The 25691-nt window shown below is 42.2% G+C and overlaps 1 protein-coding gene across 1 annotated transcript; it reads right to left on the reverse strand.

Moving 5' to 3' along the window:
* Positions 1–2385: 2385 nt before the first annotated feature.
* Positions 2386–24229, reverse strand: LOC136465589 (intermembrane lipid transfer protein VPS13-like). Its single transcript, XM_066464262.1, has 20 exons — positions 23928–24229; positions 22867–22948; positions 19308–19411; positions 18814–18909; positions 18649–18696; positions 17934–17987; positions 16909–17012; positions 16707–16824; positions 16003–16104; positions 15740–15928; positions 15500–15657; positions 8141–8299; positions 7954–8046; positions 7336–7687; positions 6251–6364; positions 3489–3584; positions 3292–3359; positions 2848–2968; positions 2566–2778; positions 2386–2415 (listed from the first exon to the last, which is right to left on the reverse strand). The coding sequence occupies exons 1-20, from the start codon at positions 23940–23942 to the stop codon at positions 2386–2388; spliced, it is 2316 nt and encodes a 771-aa protein (XP_066320359.1). The 5' UTR covers positions 23943–24229.
* Between the last annotated feature and the right edge of the window lie 1462 nt (positions 24230–25691).

A 25691-nucleotide genomic window follows, 5' to 3' on the forward strand; every position in this document is an offset into this window, starting at 1 on the left:
AGGATGAGAGTGTGCTAGAGATATTTCATAGGCTTCAAGTGCTTATCAATGATCTCAAAGCACTTGGAGAAGAGGTGAAGGACAAGGACTTCTCCCATAAGTTCTTAAGATGCTTACCTTCAAGATTTGGTACATTGGTCACTATTCTAGTAGGAGTGGTTTGGACACCATGACACCAAACCAAGTGTTGGGAGATATAATGACCGATGATACTTATAGAGATGATGATGAGAAGGAAGAAGAGAAAGAGAAGAAAGATGAGAAGAAGGATGACAAGAAGAAGAGCGTGTCATTCAAGGCCACATCATCCAAGGGCAAAGCCAAGCAAGAAACATCTAGTGAAGAAGATGATTCATGGGATGATGATGATGATGAGAAGATGGTTCTATTTGGCAAGTTCATGGTGAAGAAGGGCTATCGTGCAAGAAGAAAGAAATCTTCATTCAAGAATAAAGAAGAGTCAAGAAGGTGCTTCAAGTGTGGAAGCAAAGATCATCTTGTTACTCAATGCCCATACAATAATGACAATGATGATGACAACAAGAAGAACAAGAAGAAGGACAAGAAGGAAAAGAAAGAGAAGAAGGACAAGATGGCCTTCAAGAAGAAGAAGGGTGGTTCATATGTAGTCACTTGGGATAGTGATGACTCCTCAAGTGATGATGATGATGATAGTGATGATCACAAGACCACCAAGAAGAAGGTTCTTGCAAGCATTACCATCAATGAAAAGCCTTCTCTCTTCGAATCTTCATCATGCTTCATGGCTAAGGCCACTAAGGTACAATCTTGTGATGATGAAAGTGATGAAGAACATGTTGATGATAATGAACATGAAAATGAAAATGATAGTGATAGTGATGATGATAAACCTACTAAAGATGAATTAATTGACATGCTAGAAGATGCTAGAGAACACTTTGATATCAAGAGAAGGGAATGCAAAAGCTTGCGTAAGGAACTAAAAGCCCTTAAGCAAGCCTTTGATGAGCTCAATGCATCTCATGAGAGGCTAGAGGAAGCCAATGAGAAGCTTGGCAAAGCTCACAAAAAGCTTGAAAAGGCTCATTCCACTTTGCTTGATGAGCAAAATAAAAGGAAGCATGTTGAAACTTGCAATGTAGGTTTAACTTGTGATATAATAGATGAATCACTATCTATGCCTATCATTGTTGCTCCTACTAGCCCTTCTTGTAGCACTTCCACTTCTACCTCATCTAGTAGTGATGGTCTCACTTGTGACACCTCACTAGTAGTTGAGAATGAGAACCTCAAGAAGGAGGTCACTAAGCTCACTCACACCTTAGCTAAGGCTTATGGTGGTGCTTATGTGCTTGAGTAGCCAAAGAGCTTATCTCTACAAAGAGGGATTGGGCTATACCCCCAAGAAAGGTAAGGCGGCCTTTGCTCCTCACAAGACTAGTTTTGTGAAGAACAATGGTCGGTTTTACACTAGTTGCAAGCAAGTTGGTCACAAAAAGCAAGAATGCAAAAACAAGAGTAAAAATGCTAATGTATCATTCATTAAGCTTGATTCATGCTATATGCTTACTAAGGGTACAAATAGTGTAAAGGCTAAGTTCATTGGCAAACCATGGATGGGCTCAAAGAAGAAAGCCATTTGGGTTCCAAAGAGCTTAGTAACTAACCTTCAAGGACCCAAGCAAGTTTGGGTACCTAAAAAGAATTGATCTTCTTTTGTAGGTAAATTACAAAGCCAGAGGAAGGCATTGGGTTCTTAATAGTGGGTGCACTCAACACATGACCGGTGATGCTAGAATGTTCAACTCAATCAACACCAATGGCAATGATGGTTATGAAAGTATCACATTTGGTGACAATGGCAAAGGCAAAGTCAAAGGGCTTGGTAAGGTTGCAATATCTAATGACATGAGTATATCCAATGTATTGCTAGTAGAGAGCTTGAACTTCAATTTGCTATCCGTAGCTCAATTGTGTAATCTTGGATTCAAATGCATATTTGGAATAGATGATGTAGAGATCATAAGTGTAGATGGCTCTAACTTGATCTTCAAAGGCTTTAGATATGAGAATCTATACTTGGTTGATTTCAATGCTAGTGAAGCTAGATTGTCTACATGCTTGTTCACTAAGTCTAGCATGGGTTGGTTATGGCATAGAAGGCTTGGTCATGTTGGAATGAAACAATTGAATAGATTGATTAAGCATGACTTAGTTAAAGGCTTGAAAGATGTTGTGTTTGAAAAGGATAAGCTTTGTAGCTCTTGTCAAGCTGGCAAACAAGTTGGAAACACCCATCCTAAGAAAAGCATGATGAGCACTAGTAAAGCCTAAACAATATAAGAGGCTGACAAATTCCAGTAAAACAGTTGAATCAGGCAGCAAGCAGTTCTAAACAACAGTTCAGCATTGCTGAATAATACAATACCCAGTCTGTTTAACAAGTTGAGCTCATAAATATCAGTCAATAATAGCTGCCATATTTCATTAAGCCAAAAAGGTAATTTGGTAAGAAAACTAACTTCATAGATTTATATATTTCAACAGTTAAAATATGTAATGCAAAAGGGCCGCCTTAATTACCTGCTCAATTATCACTGACATTCCACAGCGATCAAGAAGAGAACTGAACTGATTATCATCAGAGGTATGACCAAGGAGGGTATCTTGATCTAAACTTTCAGGTATTGAGTATATGTCCTGAGCTAAATCACAAATAAGGAAAGCAGCCATATCCCTCCCAGTAATATAAAAGCCTGAATACAGACTCTGTCTTTCTTCATCATGCCTACCATCCTGTAGTTGAAAAAACAGTTAGTAACAACTAGCTCAACAGTATGACATACTCGAGGGCCAAGAACTTACTCTTGTATGCAATGTAAAATGGCCAAAATCAAGAACAAAGTACTCATTGACCAGCGAAGGTTGATTAGCAGTCAAGGGAATCCTAACTTTTGGTGCATCCAGATCAATATCAAGTCCAAATCTAGAAAAAGAACATCAAACTGTGACAGCCAAAACAAACACATAATGGCAACGGATTGAAGCATACAATAGGAAATGTTGACATGAAAACATATCAGATGCAAGAAAAATAGTCTTGAATAATATGAGGAACCTAGTCAAAAAAAATTTAAAAAAAAATAAAAATTCAGGCATGGAGGACAAAAACCACACTTATCACAGATTCATCTATGAAACATTGACACTTATGATAAGAATGAAATGCAAATGTTATTCACATACTTCCTGCTTTAACAAAAGGTCATGGATTAGAGTAAAAGTACTCGAACCCAGAAGCACATATACCTGCTTTGTTCCTCTAACACCAGCTGAAGCTGCTCCTGAGCCCTGCGTGTGACCTGCTCCAACTTCAACTGCAGTTCAGAAGATTAGATAAATTATTAAAGCTCCAGCTCAGTATGGACAACAAATAGAATGTGAATAAATTCAACTAGATACCAAATATTTGGGTTATATGACCCCAAAAAAAAAGATAAATGTACCTGTAGAGCAGTTGCTGTTTCCATAGTTACTGTTGGACTAACGGCGTTGCTTCGCTTAATGAACTCCATAAATCGTTCATAACTCTCCTTCAGAACCTAATGATGAGTACAAGACCAATAAGTGAGCTTTACAAAAATGACAACAAAGAAAGTTTCCATATTGGCTAAGTTATAATAAGCTACACATAAATAGGTACATGGATTGTTTGGATACTTTCTTGATTTCTTGTTTCTAGACTTCATTATTGTTGCTAGGCGCACAAAAAAATGAGAAATCTTGAGATGCTATCGCACGTTCGTTATAATACATGAATGAAGCAAGAATCGGTCTTCCATGAATGAAGCAAGCATATCGACATTTGGTATCAATTCATCCGTGAGTACTCAGAGAATGGTAGCATCTTTGCTGATTCCGTCAGCATCAATCACAGACATTCTAACGAAGGCATTAGGGTGAGTTTGTTTCCATGGGCTTAGTGCAAGGATTGGAATGGTCAAGATCAGCCTCAAAAACAAGGACTAGTGGGACAACGTTAGTATAATAGTTGTGTATTGTGCTTAGCTATTTGGTATTAGGCCCTGTTTGGACCAACTTCTCTCAACCTCGCTTCGAATCAAAGCTGGCTTTCTACCACAGCTAGGTTTCATAAGAATCATGGGAATGAAAAGCTTACTGTCTATTATGCCGATTCTAGGGGAGAAAAACCGTGGAGGCGCGGCGTCCCCTCACCGGTAGCAGGCGCTGCTGCCTTCTTGCTCAGGCACGGCGAGGCAGCCACGCCTCCCAGCCGCCGCCACCGCTGGTGTCCCCTCGCCCGATCCTCAGTTGCACTTGCCAAATCTCGGTCATTGCAGCCTCCTTGCTTAGGCGACGAGGGGCCAGAGCGAGGAGGCGGCGGGGCCAACGAAGGACCGTGGGGAGGACCTCGGCAGCGAAGGAGGACGAGACGACGGTGGCGCATGGAGGCACGGTGGGATAGAGGAGCGCTGAGAGGAAGAGGAGCGGCAGGGCGAAGAAGGTATAGCAGCATCAGTCGAAGGACGAGAGGAAGGAGCAGTCAGGTAGCGGAGCCGGAGAAAAAGCAGACTAGCAACGAGCAAAAGCTGCGGACAGGGGGCTGTGAAGAGAATCTCCTTACATGTGTAAATGGGTTGTGAAGAGAATCAGCGGGGGAAGGAAACGGGTACGAGGGCCGTTTCGAGGCCTCAGTCCGCTTTTGTTTACCAGAATCGGCCAAGAATCTATTCCATACAGGCCCTCAGTAGTAATTAAACTAAGAGCATCTCCAAGAGTATCCAAAACACTCTCCCAATCCAGGATTTTTAGGAGGATAGGAAAAAAATCATCTCCAACAACTCCCAATCCCACCTCCCAATCTTTTGGCACTTGGGAAAAAATCACCCTTTGCGCGTAAAGATGTGCGGACTCCAGGTCACGCGTAAACGTGCGTATCCTTCGGCCAATCTAAAGGTGGAAGGGCGGGGAAAAGAATAAAGAGTAGGAAAGGGTTCCTGATGAAAATGTACAAGAGAGAAACAATGTATAAAATGGTTAGGATAATTTAGAAATAGTATAGGATTCCTGATGTAAAATTGTCTTCTATATTTTAAGAGTGAATTATTGGAAACTGTTGGAGATAATCTTATGTATTCCTCCCAATACTTTTTGGCGAGTTAGAAAACTCTATGGTTTTGGGAAGAAAATATTAGGAACTCTTGGAGATGCTCTAATAGGCGACATATAGGTCAGTTTCCCTTTCTTGTCAGTAAGTAGGCAACGTCGGCTGTCTTATTTCCTTGCTGTCTGAGCCTGACAGGAAGTAGTCAAGTTGAATTTTGCTAGTAACACCACTACTAAGGTCGGTTCTAAAAACCAACAATAAATATGTATGACTATATGCAGTGAAAGCTGAGATAGTTGCTTAAGAACTGGACCAGGTTTCAGAATTCCCTCTCCAGCTCCTATCTCTTCCTCTACTTGCAATCCAACCCAGTAAACATTAGTGTGTACCCAGTGCAGAGAGCTCCCGCTCTGTGCGGGGTCTGGGGAAGGGTGTTAGTGGCAAGCCTTACCCTCGCCTGTGCAATGTGGGGAGACCGTGACTCGAACCCAGTAAACATTAGAATTGAGAATTTTGAGTTGTGTTCCCAGTTTAGGGCATAAATTCACCAAACTTTAATTCGTTTGCAAAGTGATCTCCAGTCACAATAAGTGTTGTTACAGGATGTATTCAGTTAACAAGTTTAAACTTTGATAATTCTTATCTCTTTGAAAGTTTGAATACTCCCAAAAGAAATGAAAATAGCTTGGCTAGATTCATCATCTTCAAAAACAGTTTCAAAATATTATAGCTTTGCTATATTTTGCATATGTGTTATACTATTAATTAACTGACAAAACAGTGTCATGTGTTCTGCATTGCTGTCCAAAATGATACTTATATGTGACTGGAGGGAGTAGTGCAGGGCCATTACCTAATGCTTTTGGGAGATACCTCTGTGTTCTCTCGCATTCCATAAAACTTAAATAAAAATGCTTGATTTTTTTCTCAATAGATATTTTCTGGTGGCAACTACTGGCACTAAACTAGAATAAAGATTAAAGAATACAAAATAATTGATATTGTCAACAGAAAACGTTGGTGGGGAGATTAAAACAATAACCTTCAAGAATAAACCAACTCAAAGAATTGAAAAAATAAGAAACATGCAATTGCCTCCACATAATAAAGTACTAGAAACACGCAAGCTTAGATAAGTACCGTAACATGGCATGGTGATATCTTTGCCATGAGCTGCCAATCAAGGTCCATACCAATTGGTGCTCGCACAAAACTAATATCAAGAGCATTACTCTTCCCCTCACTGACGACACTCTGCAAAATAAGGACCAAAAAGGAGTTACTGATAAAAAAATGAAAGCCCAAAGAAAAATATAGAATGGCATGCAAACTAACATTTTCCATGCACCATATAAATGACATACAGTCATGGCAACCATTTTGGCTGCCACAAATGATCTAGTAAGCTGCATGTGCTTAAGGTTAATCGTGGTAAAGGTGGCCATGAATCAAACGATCCCTTGCATCTAACACAACCACCACCAGTAGAATGGTAACATGGATTGGTTTGGACCCTGGAACCTCAATATGGGGGGCATAGTAACTCATTTTCATAAAAAATATAATAATTTTGGTTTCGATGGTTTCAGGCCCTGGCTCTTTTTAAATGGTTTATTAGAAACTAACTGAAGGGCGGGCCTGGTGCAAGCGGTAGAGTCTTACCACCTGTGACCGGAAGGTTCAGGGTTCGAGTCGCGGTCTCCTCGCATTGCACAAGCGAGGGTAAGGCTTGCCACTGACACCCTTCCCCCAGACCCCGCACAGAGCGGGAGCTCTCTGCACTGGGTACGCCCTTTATTAGAAACTAACTGGTTCAACTACAATTTCCCATATTAGAATGGTCTAGTTACTCAATGCTCCAATTGTGAAACAGTATTACCAGCTCTGGTTTTCCCATCAAACAAACTGATAGTCATGTTTTAAAATTACATCCATGAACAAGCAATGAAGATTTTTCATTAGGTGACATGATTGCAATTAGGGAAACATTGGTGGTATTAGTGTTATTAATTGTTTGAGGGATGAGGAAGGCAGGAAACAAGACCAACATGGTCTGTTAAATGCAGCTTATCACATGGATAAGGTTAGCCTGAGCATACTAACTTGTGGTTTTCATATTGTAGTACAGAAAAAGATGGCTCATATGGACCAGCATATTTCAGATCAAAACAGAGTGGCATACAACTTCAAATCCATAAATTAATAAATCCATCATATTCACTTACCTGAGCAAGAGAACCTTCTGGAGAAGATAGACCACAATATTTCAAAGTTACATCACAGCTTGTGCTCTTGGGATACAACTTAGTGGCAACCTGAAGCTGCTCAAATCTACCACATAAAACCTCAGTTCCATCAATATTGATGATCCTTGCACCAGCCTGGCCAATGGATACATCCATCATAAATCGAATCGCATTTGGGGAAACCTTCTCGAGGGGGAAAGACAGATCTTCATCTGGTTGGTAACTCAACAGCTTATTAATAGCCTGCCACTCTTCTTTAGTCAGTTGCTCCTCTTCATCTAACTGTGGTTCTGGGTGTGTAGCTTCTTCAGAAGGTAAACCAGTCGTGTTCCTTCAACCAAAGAAAGAAAGGGACTTAGGTAGGATAGAAAGAAGCATAAATGGAACTCTGAAAAGTTCATTCATTTGATAAAGTAAATTCAATTTAAAGCATATCAGTATCCTCCAATCAACAAACTTTTGGCTTGTGAAATTATCATCCAACCAATTAACAAATGCAATATTGATTCTAGTTTTTAATAATATCCAGTACCTAGAAATTAGGACTTCATAAAAAAATTAGCATCGTTTGTGATTGTGATCAATAAGTTTACGAACCATCCAAAAGGCCACCATCTTTTCTTTGGGGCCCCTTTTCTATGTAGCGTCTCCTTTGATTTCACTGTTTCAACCTTAGCATGAGCCAGCAACCTGGAAGTATGGAAAAATACAATAAAAGATGAAGAGCACCCAAATAAAGACAAAAGAAAACAATGCAACCCTAGGACATATTGCAGTAACGCACCTCCAAAGTATTATGACCTTCATGTCTAGAATTTTCTCTATCTCTCGAATTTCAGAAATATCAACTTTTGGTGCTTGTTGCAAAAGGGTGGCATACAATTGAACATAACGGCGTCGAAGCTGGCAGAGGCGCCTAGTTCTCTCCCATGAGAACCAATAGCTGAAAAGAAAATGGTAAATAAACATCACTAACAAGCATTTGAAATGATAAGCATAGTTTGACTAAGTAGTTGCGCAATATTCAACATATATATCGATCAAATCATGCAGAATAAGGATTAAGATTAGAGATGCAGTTTTTGTTGGTTTGACCCAACTACCCAATACCCAAAAATAGAAAATAGTGTATGTACCATTTAGAGCCGACCCATTAATTTTTTGGGTCAGTTTGGGTTCTACTTGTGGGTAATTGGGTAACCCATTCTGAGTCAGCCACACATAGCAGAGGAGACGGGCCATGGCTGCAACTACTCGATCGCTGGCGCAAACACAGCTAAGGCAGTGGGCGTAAGATTCGTTTTGCAGGGCTAGCGGTGGCTAGTAGCGACTGGAGCTGTGCCAGGTGAGAAAAGCAGCGGCGGAGACGATTTAAGTGTGGGCGATGATAGTGCTAAAGGCCACAAGAGAGTGGAGAATAAGGTGCGCGAGGTTTCATGGCATCTCGCAGAAGGTCGCCGATAGGAAGTTTGAGTGTTTGACATGGAGGAGCTGGGGATTCACCAGTTGAGGGAGCCCAGATGAGATTAATGAAGAATCTGAGAAAAATAATTGATCCCTTTTCTGTGTTCTTGTTAGCAATCCGTTTATACATGTGACATTTTTCAACAACTGATGCAATTTTAGGCTATGATTCTAGTGAGATTTGATCTCTCCATGGCTCGATTTTAGACTAGCTCAGCAATCCCATTCAGGAGGAACTTAATCTAGCACCAATAAAATGAATTTGGGTGCCCTAGCTCTATGATTTAGTGGCCTCCATGAACATATATGGCCTTGGATAATCAGAATCCAGAGCTGGTGAACATTTAAAGAAAAATGGAGCTTTGAATCAGAGTCAAAAGCGCAACACAACAAGTGAATCTTGTCCAAGCCCAGACCACGCCGGCCCATGCTCCTTGCCTCCTTCACCATGCTCGCTAGCATTGCCAGGCGCGCGAGTAGGGATGGCAAGAGATACTGCCATCATCAAACTTGGGCTTCGCTCATTTGCCATCCCGCAAAAGGGATTCGCCAGATTGGCCATTATCAAACTAGGTACCCTTGCTGAAATGCCATTCTTCTCATTTTCTTCCAAAATTATATCATGTTTTATTCGATCAACTTTTTCATTCCCGTTTTGCCCCTGCCTCCAAACTCAAAATCTTATCCCTTCCTTCTCTTCCTGCTCACTCACACGCGCACGCTGCACGCACACCAGCAGGCGCAGGATGGTAGGGCGCCGGCATGCGGCCGCCTGTGCAGGAGCAGTGGCTGCGGTCTGGCGTTGGCGGTGGCGCGGCCTGGCGTGTGGGTGCGGCGTGGCGGGCGGCCGTTGGGACGGTGGGCTGTCGTGCGCGTGCGGCGCAGCGAGCTGGCGTGAGCGGCGGCGGCGCGGCAGGCGAGCGTTGGGACAGGCGGCGTGGTGGGCTGGCGTTGGGACGGCGGCGCGGCGGGCTGGCATTGGGGGCAACCGGCCATCCTGTTCCTGAAGGCGAACAACATCGCCGCGGCCGCCGCGCTGTTCGTCAAGTACAAGAAGGAGCGGATCAGCACGTAGCCGGGGCCGCCGGCAAAGTGAAATGGTGTTATCGCAATTTTTTTTTGTTCCGGCAGGGTGCATCTTTTCTTGTGAATTTACCTCTCAATGTGCCTGCCTTGCAGCAATATGTGGTGTGAGAACTGAGGAATTTCCAGCCACTTGAGGAAAGAAGAGCCTGATCTTTATCTGTAACACCCTTAGTTTCATCGGTCACATTATGCAAAATGCTTTGTGATGCTGTTGCTGAGAGAATTGAGAAATTATTCTTGAAAGGTACGAGTTTTCTTGTGTACTCAATCGTCTTCTGCATTTTGAAATTCGTGTTTGTGATTTATCCACCGAAACGTCCCAACTAGATGACAGCGCTGAGCGAGTTAAGTGCTGAATTGCCGTTCAGAGTTCTGTCTGCAGGGCGCAGCAAGTCTGACGGCATCACAGTCGGACCACAGACTAGACCTACAGGGCTGCAGTCGCTGCCGCTCTCGAGTCTGGACGCCATTTCGTGCAACAAATCCACCATGACATCGCCAGCTCGAGAAAGCAAGCAAACGTGTGGATTTGCTATGCGCAAGCGACGACTTGGCCGTCTAAGGGATCAAAGGATAAGGTTTTTGGAGGCAGGGGCAAAACGGTAATGAAAAAGTTGATGGAATAAAAAATGACATAATTTTGGAAGAAATGAGAAGAATGGCATTTCAGCAAAGGTACCTAGTTTGATAATGGCAATCTGGCGAATCCCTTTTGCGGGATGGCAGAAGTCCAATTATCTCGGATGGCAATGGGTAACAGCGACCCGAAACCCAATGGGTTTCTACCCCGTTAGGGCTAATTTCCTTACCCATGGGAGTGTTAATGGGCAAAAATCCATACCCAATGGGTTTCTACCCCGTTAGGGCTAATTTACTTACCCATGCGTGTGTTAATGGGCAAAAATCCATACCCATTGGGTTCGTGGGTACGGGTATGGTTATGCTCTAGCGAACCCATAAACCCATAGGTATGTAATACCAGACATGCAACTATAATTGAAAAGCCATCTCCCAACCTAATGTACTCCAAAACATGGTCCAACTGGCCACCTAGCCACCGATACGTATCCTTCGAGTATCCAATTTGTGCTCAGTTTCAACATTCAGTATGTGGGCCGATACATATCGCGCCTATTGGATACGGCCTAGCCCAGCAACAAGTGAGTGCGCCCCTTATCCTTCTCCCAACACCCCCCACAAGCCCCCAGCAACAATGTTTGTTGGTGATTCATCGTGAACCCATCGACCTCACGTGAGTTCATCCCCTTCCGGACTTTCCCATTCTCGATCTACTCTATTTCTGCAGTTCTTGTTGCTTGATTTTCCCTGTTCCCCCACTTCCCCTTCCTGATTAGTGCTGTCCATGCCTTGCCTGTACACAATAGATGGCATCTCCAAATATGTGGTTGACCTCTCTCTTGATGAGCCTGAATTGCAAGCCATCGTTTGGTTTGGATGATCTGTGCCTTGATGTTGTGGATGAGAATGAAATAAATGAGGAAGAAGAAACTTGATCCAAGCCTTAATGCCTTCTGTTAATTTCCTAAATCTGAGACTGCTGTATTTGAAAATTTGAGACCTGTTGTGTTGTAATAGAACCTAAGTTGTCCTTTACTCCTGAAAACTAGAAGGTAATGTATAATCATACTATCATCATAGTATTATGTATGTACTGAACTACCAATTAATGATTACTCAAGCCTTACTAATACAATCATTCATATTTGGTTCCTGGTCTTGTGGACTTAGATAACGGACAAATTGGAGTTGCTTCCGGTCCTGCTTTGGCCAGCAATTGCTATTACAAACTACTTTCACAATTTCAATATGTATATTGTTATCTATTTATTTTTTAAAAAATAGTAAAATGTATCCGTGTGACTGCATATTAGGTTTTTTTGGAGAATTGTCATATTCGCGTTGGTGTTTAAAGATCCGACGATTAATCGCAATTAGTCGTGAATAGTCGTCATTATCGCAACAGGACTCGATAAGGGTCCACGATACGATTACCTCGACAAGAAACCTAGTCATCCAACTAATGGATGAGTAATCATGATTAGTTGTCCGATAAGGACATCTGGACGACTAGTTGAGCCAGCCCAACAAATTTGTATGGTGGGAAGCATTTGCCCGACCCTTAGCTAGCCCATTTGGTTTATATTATATATGCATGTAGTGAAGAGGAGTGGAGGAGCAGCAGTCGCAGCGTGCTACTTTTTTTCAGTCTCCCGCTTCAACCGCCTCAACCTCCGCCCGTGCGGACGCACCTTCGCCTCCGCCCACACCTGTCTGGCCCACCCGTCTCTCCCTCACCGACACCTGCAGCTCATGTGGTCCTGCCTTCACCCAGGCACCACCTCCACCCATGCCCGGCTGCATGCAGTTCTGCCTATCTCTCCCTCACCAGCGTCCACAGCTCCACCTGCGCCTCCACCTCTGCCCGCCTCTCCCCTGTTGGGGCCTCGGCAGCTCTACCTGCACCGACCTCTCCCGTGCCGACTAGGACCGACTAATCGACCCTGATCAACGACTAATCGCAATTAGTCGTCTAATAGGTGGTTTTACTACTAGCCTCGAATATACGATCTGATAAGACTTATGTGTATCCGTATCCATGCTGCATAGCTCAAGGAGACCACCTCACCTCCCTGCACAGTCTTACTTGCAAAGGTGTTGAGGGCAACAACCGATGGGGGAGGGTTATTACTAGTTCCCGCGGTGGCAGAGTTGGAGGCAACCAGCGAGCCGACAACCAAGTGGGGTAGAGGGTGGTGACCAGCATCTTGGAGTCATCCACTAGCGGGGATGACCCAGCACACCTTCATTTCCCAACAGCAGTGGAGGGGGAGGCGATCAGCTTGGTGACCACCGATGATGGAGAGCCACGGCTTGTCCCGCGGTTGGGGGGAGGGTGGGAACTGACGGTGACCTGCCAGAACTGCGGACACAACAACAACAACAACAACAACAAAGCCTTTAAGTCCCAAACAAGTTGGGGTAGGCTAAAGTTGAAACCCATCAGAGCAATCAAGGTTCAGGCACGTGAATAGCTGTCTTCCAAGCACTCATATCTAAGGCTAAGTCTTTGGGTATATTCCATCCTTTCAAGTCTCCTTTTATTGCCTCTACCCAAGTCAACTTCGGTCTTCCTCTGCCTCTCTTCACGTTACTATTCTGACTTAGGATTCCGCTACGCACCGGTGCATCTGGAGGTCTCCGTTGCACATGTTCAAACCATCTCAACCGGTGTTGGACAAGCTTTTCTTCAATTGGCGCTACCCCTAATCTCTCACGTATATCATCGTTCCGAACTCGATCCCTTCTTGTATGACCGCAAATCCAACGCAACATACGCATTTCCGCGACACTTAGCTGTTGAACATGTCGTCTTTTCGTAGGCCAACATTCTGCATCATACAACATAGCAGGTCTAATCGCCGTCCTATAAAACTTGCCTTTTAGCTTCTGTGGTACCCTTTTGTCACATAGGACACCAGACGCTTGCCGCCACTTCATCCACCCTGCTTTGATTCTATGGCTAACATCTTCATCAATATCCCCGTCCCTCTGTAGCATTGATCCTAAATATCGAAAGGTATCCTTCCTAGGCACTACTTGACCTTCCAAACTAACATCTTCCTCCTCCCGAGTAGTAGTGCCGAAGTCACATCTCATATACTCAGTTTTAGTTCTACTGAGTCTAAAACCTTTGAACTCCAAAGTCTCCCGCCATAACTCCAGTTTCTGGTTCACTCCTGTCCGGCTTTCATCAACTAGCACTACATCGTCCGCGAAAAGCATACACCAAGAGATGTCCCCTTGTATGTCCCTTGTGACCTCATCCATCACTAAAGCAAACAAATAAGGGCTCAAAGCTGACCCTTGATGTAGTCCTATCCTAATCGGGAAGTCATCCAGAACTGCGGACACCAATGGGAAAAAACTAAACAAGCCACCTCTAGTGTCGTGACATGGGACTGAGCAACCATTCAACCTGCTCATATGTGGTTTGTTTTCCTCTTTTGCCTACTTAAGTTTTTCTCTCAGCTTCTGCTTTAAGAAACTAGGAAGAGCATTCATAGTCCAGCAAAGAATTATCCGCAAAGCAAATACACATACAACACAGAAGCTCACACCTTAAGCCATGAATCCATGTCTATTCTGGCTGCTAACTAGGTCTAACTCGAAATGGTGGTGCCAGGTGGTATTGTGCGAAGGTGGCATAGGACCCTAGGGAGGTGAAAGAATATAGTAGTATAGAATGGAAGGAGGAATTTCAAACAATTGGAGTACTAGGAACTCTACCAGGACAAAAGAGAGATCTGGGCTGACGATCTTACACAATCATCAAGTAGGAAAATAAATTCATATCAACGATCCATGGAAACATAGATACGTCCACAACAGTAAACTATGGAGCGGAAGGAGTCGCATAATGAGCAAACCATGTAGCTTAATCCATAATCTTATGAACAAAAGCATCATCAGCAATGCGAGCTGAAACGCATCATGCGAAAAGAGGCCCTACAGTCAAGGGCCCAAGAAGGACAACAACTGGCTCAGTGTAGCATCAAAATCAGTACACCCAACATAAAATGCCTACAGCTGACTCAAATAAGTCTAAAGATTGCTCATCTGGGTCTAGAGCTGACTCAGCAAAGCTGCTAGGGACTCGTAACACAAAGAGGGTTAGCAAGGTAGCAGCAACAAGATGCTGAGGCTGATAAGGATACTGCTTGAAACATGATACGCTCATTGTACATTCTCTTGTGATAGAACAGACAATATGAAGATGGAGAAAATCATCATTAAAAAGGGTGTGAATTGTAATCTACTGCTCTCCCTCTCTGTTCCTGCGCAGCAGGTGTTGGCAATTTTGGTCAACTCTTGCTGTCCTTCTCTAGTACATGTAGAGGTATGGCAATAGGCCAACCTTGTAGTGGCTTACTTCAGCCATGACTTAGAGGTGGGCTTACATCAGCCATGTAGTACTAGTATACCTTAGAGTAGGTAGTTAGTGTACTCACCACACCTTAGTGTACCTGGTAGAGGTACTAGTAGTTGTATATATACTACACCATAGCAATGAACCAAATCAGTTCAGAGCAGCAAAGTTTCAGAGTTCAGTGTTGTGCTCGCGCTGTGCTGTGTGCTCTCTGTTCTCACCCCTTCTTCAACCTCTAGCCGTGTGAGTTTGTGAGTGTGTTGGTGAGCAAGCTGCTCACCTGTGCAGGGAGATCGAGGGCCCACAAAGGGTTACGAAAGTCAAGATTAACCATTCCTCATAACAATGAAAAAATAAGACAGAATTAAGAAAGATACTCCCTCCATCCCAAATTATAAGTCATTCCAACTTTCTTGGAGAGTCAAAACATCTCAAGTTTGACCAAATTTATATAATAAAATAATAACATTTATGACACCAAATAAGTATCATTAGATTCTTCATTAATTATATTTTCATAGTATACGTATTTGGTGTCATAAATCTTTGTAATTCTCTCTATAATTTTGTCAAACTTGAGATGCTTTGACTCTGCAAGAAAGTTGCAATGACTTTATAATTTGGAATGGAGGGAGTAAGTATTACCATAGTTTCTTTTGTCGCAGACCAGCCAGCACAGCATAACGCCACCAAGCACGACGATCCTCCTTTACTGGTACAACAGGCCGTAAATGAGACACATCAACACGTGTTCTAAACCTCGAAAATGTTTCCAACAGTTTGATGCCATCATAATACTGTGCCTGGCATATAGAATTGCAAAGAGAAGTAAGTGTGTGTGAACACAATAACTGAACCTACTAAAGAAGTAGAGCAATGGGGTACCTCAGTTACAGTTAAAGAAACATCACTGAGGACAAGTGAGGCTTTCTCCAATGGGGTATCTGGATCCCCTCTTTCATTCTTCCCAAGTCGTTTATATTTAAGGGTTCCATTTATAGGCGAGACCAGGTAGTTCCGGTTTACTGCCCAGATGGAATTTCCAGAGCGATCATCAATGCCATCTTGAAATATCTGTTACAGATCATCCAAGAATAAGTACCAAACAGGTACAAAAACAAAGGTGCTGTGACTGACAGGAGAATAACCTCACTCCATTCAGTAGGATTGAGAGCTTCCCATTTTTTATCAAGCTTCCAAGGATTACTGCCCGAGTCATGGTAGATGGCCAGCCTATGCAGTTCAACAGACTAAACAATGACAACAACAAGAATGAAAAATAGTTAACATAACAGAATAATCATCTGGATTATAACAATAATAAAACAAAAGCAGATCATCAAAGAGGAATGTTACAACTTATAATCAAAATTGATCAATGCTGTGATACAGTATGTCAAAAGTCAAAACAACCTAAGAAAATAATAGTACCGCTTGTTAGCCTCATGTATTGCAGTAACAAACCATCCAGGGAAAAAACAAAGCAAATGGTTCAGGAGCATAAAACCAAATGATAGTGAAAACCAACTAGATCTTGTTCCAACATTCACCAGAGCGATACATAATTTGAATAGAAGTATACAAGGATGTATAGAAGAATTTCAGTCACCATAGAGATCAACTTGCATTGTCATTATGTTCAGTATAAAACGTAGGGAGTAGATACTATAAAACGTACCAATGTCGAGCAGATGGGATACTGATTACTAGTTCCATAACTACTTCTATGCTATGTAGCTAGGGGACAGACATGGATTTCGATGTCAAATCCCGTCAATAGACAATACCCAAAAAAGAAGTGATGCTTCTGACATCAATGGGTAATAATAACAAAACATGAATATGTTCTAACCTTCCGCAGCTTATCTAGGGCTACACCTGCATCAAATGTTTCATTACCATCCTCATCCACCGTAACGGCTGCAAGTTTTGATAATGTGAAACCAGACGCGAATGGGTGCCCAGAATTGCTAGGGAAAAATCAAAGAAAATGTTACAAAATGAATACAGGAAAAGAGAGAAATTAAAACAGATATGCGAGTGATTTAACAAACCTGACAGAATCATCATATCTGATGTGTACATTACTGATGGTGACTTTAAGATTACCAATAATTGTAGATATCAAATTGTATAACCATGAATTTCCACCTGGTACCTAAAACATGCCGGGAATAACATGAACAATTATATAGGGTAACACAGTTGATATGGAATAGAATCTATGATAAACTAATACACCCAGTTGAGATTTTTAAATTCACAATTTACAAAACATAATGTTGTGTGGTTAGAAATGAAACTATATTTTAGTGTGGAGGTTTACCACCCTCACTTTCTAATTAGAAAAAATTATGAAGCCAACCACTTTGCAAACAATTACACGTCCCACCAAGGATCAACATGCTTCAAGAGAATCCAAACCTTCATAGCCACATAAAGTTATAAATGGCTATTGGTGTCAAATGTTTATCTATTCATGCTGATGTATCTCTCTGCTTAAGGAGCTCCAGGCTCCAGCTTAGTCGCTCATAAACTAGATCCAAATAAATAATTGTCAAGCCATGATCATGACCGTGCATTGTATGCAATGTTTTGGTTGAGAGAAAGAAGAGTAAAGCTTTGGTATCTAAAATTCATAGGAGAATGTTCTTTGATAAGTTCTTTTTATCTTATATAGGCACCCATTGATTGAATATGGCTCACTAAGAAAATTAGGACAAGTCCCCCTGCTGTATTTCCGGTTCAAAAAAGAAAATTAGGACAAAAAAACTGCCTCCATTCCAATGTAAGTCGTTTTAGGATTTTTTAAGTCAGAATTCCCCAACTTTGGCCAAGTTTATAGAAAAAAGCAAGAACATCAACAAAATCAAATTAGTTTCATTAAATCCACCATGAAATATGTCTTGATAGTGCATTTATTTGGTATTGTAGTTAATATATACTTTTTGCATAAACTTGGCCAATGTTAGATAAGTTTGACTTAGGACAAAACTAAAACGACTTATAGATGTAACAGAGGGAGTAACAAAGAAGCGCAAAAACACAAAGCATTCAGAGAATAGGATAAGAACCATACAGGTCCTCCTCTTGAGTTCCTACTTGTTGCTTCAACAGTTGCTGCCTCTGCAGCCTGCAGAACAAAGGCAAAAGGCCTTAAAGCTGTGTGCATACAATTTGTCAGAAAAAGATAGATAATCTGACAACAGGTCAACCAGAACTGAGAAAAGCTAAAAAAATAACAGCAGACAGAAATGCAGCTACGCCACCACTTCACCCCATTAAACCATAACTCAACAGGAGACTATAAAACTGCTGGGAAAAAGAATCACCACATCGCTGATTATCTTCAGCAGGTCATAACCAAAGGAGAAAGCTAGCTCAATGATAAGGCCATAAAAGTGGAGCTGAAGTTAGTTTGCTGGCAAACAGGGAATCAACGAGTTCAGATGGAACAGAAGGAAAGCTGGAGTAAATGGAGTAGATTGATCCAGTACAATCACATAGTGCTAAGGTATCCCTCAAAAAAAAAGATTATTTTATTAAGAGTATCTCAACCCTATGCTAACTCAAAGCAATCTTAATAGAATGCACACTGCTAAAAAGAAAATACCACGGAACATGAAAAATGTCGAGTACAAGTGCCTACTTACGCATAAAACAACTCAAAGTAATACAAGGCCAAATGCGAAGTCATTTTGAATTGGCTTGTTCACATCATAATAGGATCAAAAACTTGACTCATGACTGTCAAAGAAAAGAATAAGCAACGATAAGATAGCAGGAAAGCAAACCTCAATCTGCTGAAGCTTGGCTTCAAAAAGTTTTTCTCTATCTTCTTCCTGAAATTGAAAAGGAAAGGTCAGATACAAAAATATGATCAGCAACCAGAAGAAAGAGTGTCATTCATAGAAATATTGTTTCCACTTCGATCTAAAATACTAATAATAAATAAATACCTTGAGAGTCTGTCCATCAGGAGCAGGATGAGCAAGAACAAAGAGACGATCAATAAGGACAATAACTGGTTCTTTACCAAGGCTCTTCCATGGGACCTATCAGAGATCAAATATTAGCATTTAAAATCCATAAACAAAACTTGACTACAAAGGCCAACAACAACAAGTGCTGAACTGCTGACAATGGGATAAAATAAGATAAATGGTGACTGCTGGTGGTATGCATATTAGAGGAATGCATATTTAAGTGATTCTAATCCAGATTGACCTTGTGCATACATCTAATGAAGAATATGATAGTAGTGTTCCTCTTGATAATATATTGGCATGCTGAAAGAAGTAAACTACCCTTTTCACAATGCAACTCAGAAACAAGCTACATGATAACAGCTTTAGTAAGCAACTGTTTAAACAATGTTAGATACTGTGACGTAGGAATGCAACAACAAAACTGAAAACAGAAACAATCATATATGGTACAATAAGAAATGTACCTTTAATGTTATGGTGCCAACAAACCCAGCTTTCACTGTCACTGGAAGTCGGAGAGAATTCAGGGCTTCAGCCTTAAGTTTTAAGTCTTTTAGAACAACATCACCTTTACAGAGGAAAATGAAAGCGGGGTAATTATTTTCTGAAGCCGAAAACCAGGTAATTAAGTAGTACACAAATTACAAAATGCAAAATCTACAATGAGCAGTACTGTTAACTGCTGAAATTTTCAAGTGGTAAATGTTAGGGTAAATTTGCTGTAGGACATCTACATGAGCAGTGATGTTAACTGCTGAAATTGTCAGGGCATCGTTCAATGTTGGTATTTGCTGGCATAGTTTTTAAGTCGTCGCCTTGGCGTCCAGGCGATTTTCAAACCTAGGCGTCGGGGTCGCCACAACCTTGAGGGATATGGCGTCCACAGTCGTCGCCTAGGCGCGATTTGGCGTCCCTTTTGCGCTGGGCGGGCGTCGCAGGCGCGGAATCTTGGATGGCGCAGCGCAGGAGCAGCGCGCAGGCGGGAAAAGGAGCAGGGTTTCAGCGCGCGGGAAGTCGAGGGGAGTTCCGCGCGCAGGGAAATCGCGAGCCTACACCCCCTGCGGGGCCATGACCCCAGGCCAGCACGTCAATTGAGAGAGGGGAAAGGGCGAGGGTGGTAGGGAAAGAGGGAAATGGGAAGAGGGTGGCCGGCGCAGCACCTGGAATACACAGTGGTGGCGCGCTGCCTCTGTCCAGCTGCTCCTGCTCCATCGATTTGCGCTTCCTCCGCCGCCGCCGCCGATTCACCCCACCGATTCGTTCCTCCTTCCGATTCTCCATCGATTTGTGGCTCCGATTGGTGCTTCCGTACGGTTCTCTGTCGATTCGTGCCTTCAATTGATTCTTCCTCCCTCCGCTCCATCGATCTGTGTCCCCGTCTGGCCCGACATCGCAAGCTCGCGGCACACAGGTAACTCTTCCGCTCCCGCTCTCCACTGTAGGCCTATGCTCTTCTCCTTGGATATGCTCTGCCTTTAGGATTGCTGGTACATGGGCTCTAGGATTGACAGCAACAAGGTATGTTAGTGCTGCTCCATAGTAGGTTATAGTATGTGTATGGCGTCGCCTCGCCGCGCGCCTTACTCGCCTAGGCGTCTGGAAGGGGGTGGGTCGCCATGCCTCGCCTTACCGCCTTAAAAACTATGTTTGCTGATGGACATTACTTTTTTTTTCTCGAATGCGTAGGAGAGCTGCGTATCATTGTATTTAGAGAGGAAAAAACGGTCCCGTACAATTATACCCCCTACTCCGGACCGAGCCGTAGGAGGGTCCTGAAACAAAGTTTTTCTAACCAATAAAAACACACTCTGGTTGAGACCTAACCAACACTCTAACCGCCTACCTACCCTGTCGCTAGAGCTGGACCCAAGGCATCAAGCTTCCGTGCACCTGCAAGACACCACAAGTGGTGTTCATCGCTAAAGGCACGCAACAGGTCATTCATGTTGGGACTGGCACCCTCAAAGACGCAGGCATTCCTGTGCTTCCAAATCAACCATGCACAATGTTGTCTTTGCTAGAGGACACTCTTCAATCATAACAATTGACTCTTCGACACTATGGCTGTTAAAATGATAATTTCTAGGAGTGGATGAGAGTGAGAAAATAAAGTTGACCATTATGTGCATGACTATTATACCACAACCCTCAATTGTTATTATCTAACAAGATTCATAACTTTTACATGAAGTCGGATAAAGATAAACTTTATATCAAAATTGTAGAGCTCAATATGATCTACAACTTTGTAGTTAGGTTTTTATTTGAAATTATTTACAGTGCTAAAACTAAAAAAAATTCTTTTAAATTTAAAATTCCTAGATTTTGAGATTCAAAATTTAGAATTTTCGAACAACCTCAGATGTGGTCTATACAAAGTTGTAGTATAATTATGCAGTTGATAATTTTTTTATCTGAAGTCATTTATAGAGTTCTAAATATTCATTTTGTTTTCTTAGATTTTGATTCTAAATCTTCGTTTTGTTTTCTTAGATTTCAAAATTCATAATTTAGAATTTAGAATTTTTACGACTTCGAACGTTGACACGATCTAAGCCATTTGAAATTTCTAAATTTTGAATTTCGAAATCTAAGAAAACAAAACGATTATTTAGGACTCTAAATGACTTTCAGATAAAAAATTTATCAACTAGAAAGTTATAGATCGTTGATAACTGCAACTTTGTATGGACCATATCATCATTCGTGGTCGTTTGAAAATTCTAAATTTTGAATTTCAAAATCAAGAATTTAAAAAGAATTTTTGGCACTAAATACAAAAAACTTGCCAACTACAAAGTTGTAGATCTGAGTGAGCTCTACAATTTTGATACAAAGTTTGTCTTCATCCGACTTCATATACAAAAGTTATGAACTTTTTTACATATCTATTAAGGGTTGTGATATAATAGTTAGGGGCATAATGGTCACTTTCAACTTCTCTCTCTCATCCACTTCTTGAAAATACTATTTTAATGGCCAGTGTCCAAGAGCTAATTGCCACAATTGAAGAGTGCCCTAGGACAACATTGAGTAGTGTTTATCAGCAAATACCAACATTGAAAGATGTCCTACAGCAAATTTACCCTAAATGTTAGGGGGGGAACATGTTGGTGATTGGCTGATTGCTCAAAATTATGGTTAAAAAAAGCAAGATGGAGATAGAACATCATTGGGTATTTCATCTTTAGAAACAGGATCCATGAGCGTACATGCAAGAGTGACAGGGACACTGAATGGCCAGATCAGGCCTAAGCATCCATTATATGACTCGGCTTAGAGCCAAGCAAGGGATGTACATGAGCAAAAGGTAGGAGGCAATCCTCGAGGACAAGAATAAGGGTGTGTTTGGTTGGGCTTTTGGCTTTGGCTTTTGTGTTTGGTTGGGCTTTTGGCTTTGGCTTTTGGCCCCAAAAGCCAAAAGCCCAACCAAAGGGGCTACTTTTGGAGGCTGCTTTTTCAGAAGCAGCTGCTTTTTCGTAGTACATTTTTGAAAGCTGGTTTGACCCTGCTTTTGGCTTTTGGCTTTCTGCTTTTTGAAATTGGTGGAATAAAAAGCTCTTCCATAGTTGTTTCAAGAGAGATAAAGATAGAAGGTATATTTTATACTTGTTTAACCAAACAGCTTTCGGCTTTTCTACAGCTCACAGCCCACAGCAGCTTTCCCACAGCTCACAGCCCACAGCAGCTTTTTCCCACAGCCACAGCTCAACCAAACACACCCTAAGATTGTTCCTGTGTATACACGGAACCGTCAAGCTTTATAACACTGATCCCACTTCATACAGCAAAGATCAAGTTTTACTTGTTCCACTTCATCTAACTTCAATTTAGTATCAAATAAACAATACAATAAAGCTGAGATTTGATCTTTTTGTTTAGAGTAAGGATAGAACGTGCTTGATCAAACCACAGCAGAACAGAAAGCATATATAACAACATGAAATAATCGGAATCTGATTGCAAAGAGATGATGGTTAAGCAATAGAAAAAGGGCATTATTATTATATGAAAGAAATATACCTTTCCATACACTTATTCTGAGAGCTTCAACAGAAAGCCCTTCAACATATTCACCCAAATATTTGCGTAGCAGATACAGCACCTATAGTAAAAGGTTACAATTATGTCATGGCTCAGAAAATAACACAAATGATGAATGATGAAGTGACTCAAAAAAAGCAAAAAATTAGAAATTCGACATGAAATTAAGGATGGTGAAAAAAATGTATGACATGATTCACCATTTAAGCGGTACATGTCTGTTACCATGAATGAGCAAAGTAACTATAAAACCTCAGAAATTACTCACGACTGCACAATTTACTAGGATGATTGTTTCTTACATAATGACGCAAAAGAAAAGACACAATGAAATCCCAAGCAGTGCAGTAGGATGGCACAGAACATAGCTCTAACCATAATAGTGTGGATGCTCAAAACTGCATTCACTATTGAGAATAAGATGTGATCACGACAGAAGAACATCCAAACTTAAAGAGCAGCAAGTGCATATTGTCTGGAGGTAACAGGGGCTAGGAGATTTCAATTTTTTTATTAAAAAAAAGACACACTGCAGCTATGAACTTTCACATTGCTGCCAGATCACCATATGCAACTATCACAGACAATGTTCTAGTGTCATGAGCTACTTACATGATCATAGGCCAAATGTAATGACATTTTGCTCAACCGAAGTCAACACCTTCCTCAATAGTTGGAATTCAGTCAAACTATAAAACTGTGAACAAACATATACGAAAGCACCACAAGTCCACAACTTGCCCCTTTAGAGGCTCCTCCATAAATCAACATGCAATTCTTCCTCAAGGGAAGATCATAACGCAAACAACCAAGGGTCAATCATCAACGCACTGAATTCTACCCCTCCAAACCGTCCCCAAATACGAAACATGCTCAGCACACAGATTCACAAAACCGGAACGAACAGCGCCACGACTAAACCAACACATCGGTCCACTAATCGATCACGCGGCCCGTCGTCCATCGCGCGCATCAGAAATGGTCACGACCGAAGGTGCTGAAGGAATGGGAAAACATGGAAGAAGGGTGAGAGATCATACGTGGCCCTCGAACATGGCGGATGTTGTGGGGTGGGCCCGTCGATGGGGTGGCAGGGCTCGACGTGCCCTAGGACGGCGGCAGCGGTGGCGCGGTCGCGAATACGCTCCCTCCTTGCGCGCGGCGAATCGCCGTCATAGGCCCCCTGGGCCAAGAGGGGATTAGAGTTTCCACGGGGGTGGGAGTGGAGAGGCCGGGGGCGGAGGCCGGAAGGTGCGGAGGTGGCGAGGAAGACGACGAGGAGGTGGACGATAGGAGAGAGGAGGGGAGGGGAGCACGGGACGGGATGGGGCCGGCGCGGGGAGTTCCCGGTGGTGGTAGCACTGGTGTGGTGGGGTTCTTTTTGGCTCGGTTCGAGCGGGGGGCCCAACTCCCCAGCGGCTCGGCTGCGACGTACGTGCGCCACGCTAGGGATGCGCGCAGCCGATTTTTTTTAGCCTTTTTTTTTGAAAATTTTTTATAAATACGTCTTCGGAGGCTTTTAAAATCTGGACCCTTAGCTCTGCATGATCGTTGGTGGCGTCGAACTTACACATCTTAGCACCATAGATTTTGACGCCTAGGTCTTGGGCTCAGCGTAAACGTAGCAGTGACTTATCAGAAACTTTGACGTCGTAGATCTTAGCGCCGACCTTGGCGCCATGGTTATTGGCGTCGAGAACAGCGCCAAAATCTATGGCGGCGAGATAGTGTTTTAACCTGGCGTTCAATCTTTCTGCCCGAGCCTTCTTCCTCTTCTTTCTCCTTCCTCTTAGATTTTTTCTCTCCCTACTTCGTCCTACCTCACAAATCGACATATTGGACCTTAAAAACTTTGATTTGATCTGTAGATCTTCGAGAGAAAGGTATCATCGCTCCCTCCTAATTTTTTAAGTCGATTCGGTATATATTTGTCGGATTTTTCAACTTAAGAATCGTCATTACTTAGGGTTTTATGCAATTTTAATATTTATATTATACAACCGTAGGATGCTAAGGCGTGGAAAAGCTATCAAACCAAGATAACCTCAACGCACGTTGTTATGATATGGATTTATTGTTGTGGATCAAATAAAAAACCCTAGGCGTAGAGTTTAATGTTAATTGCTTTCGGTTCTTAGAACGAAAATGGCTAAATTATAGTTATAGCCGGATAACCGAAAATTTCTTCGATCCATTACCTCTGCCTAGTGCTGTTCTAGTGCCAATGTGCTTTTGCGACGATCCTTGCAAGGTAGACAAGTCCGATGAAGAGGACATGTATAGATAGAGATATTGGATGTGTTCTAATTTTGTATTTGAGTCTACACTTCGTCAGCGCCGTATTAACAAGATCGTGAGGAATTAGTGTTCTATGATTTTGAGCAGTGGATCGACACTAAGATCAAGCCTAAAGACAAAGAATTGATGTAGAACTGTTGCGGTGGGAGGCAGAGGATAAGGAGATGATTGAGAAGAGACACGAAGAGAAGGCTATAAAAAAGAAGCACAAGAAAAAGGAGGAAGGAAGGCGTGTTGCTGCGTATAGGGAGGAGAGGGAGAAGAAGCTTGAGCATGCACGCTGAGCGAAAGCAGCAATGGAGAAGAATCTCAATGCCCTAAGAAAAGGAAAGTGGCCTCGTTGTACTCAGTAGTCTCCATTACTTGCTAGTTTTATGGTTTATTCATGAACAATATTGTTTACTGTTGGACTTTTCATTGTGTTGTTATCTAATGCACTTGAACCTAATGTGCCTTAAGTAATTAAACCAAACAACAAACACATAGATGTGCCATGTGAATAAGAT

Source organism: Miscanthus floridulus, chromosome 7, assembly GCF_019320115.1.
Source record: "Miscanthus floridulus cultivar M001 chromosome 7, ASM1932011v1, whole genome shotgun sequence".
NCBI lineage: Eukaryota > Viridiplantae > Streptophyta > Magnoliopsida > Poales > Poaceae > Miscanthus > Miscanthus floridulus.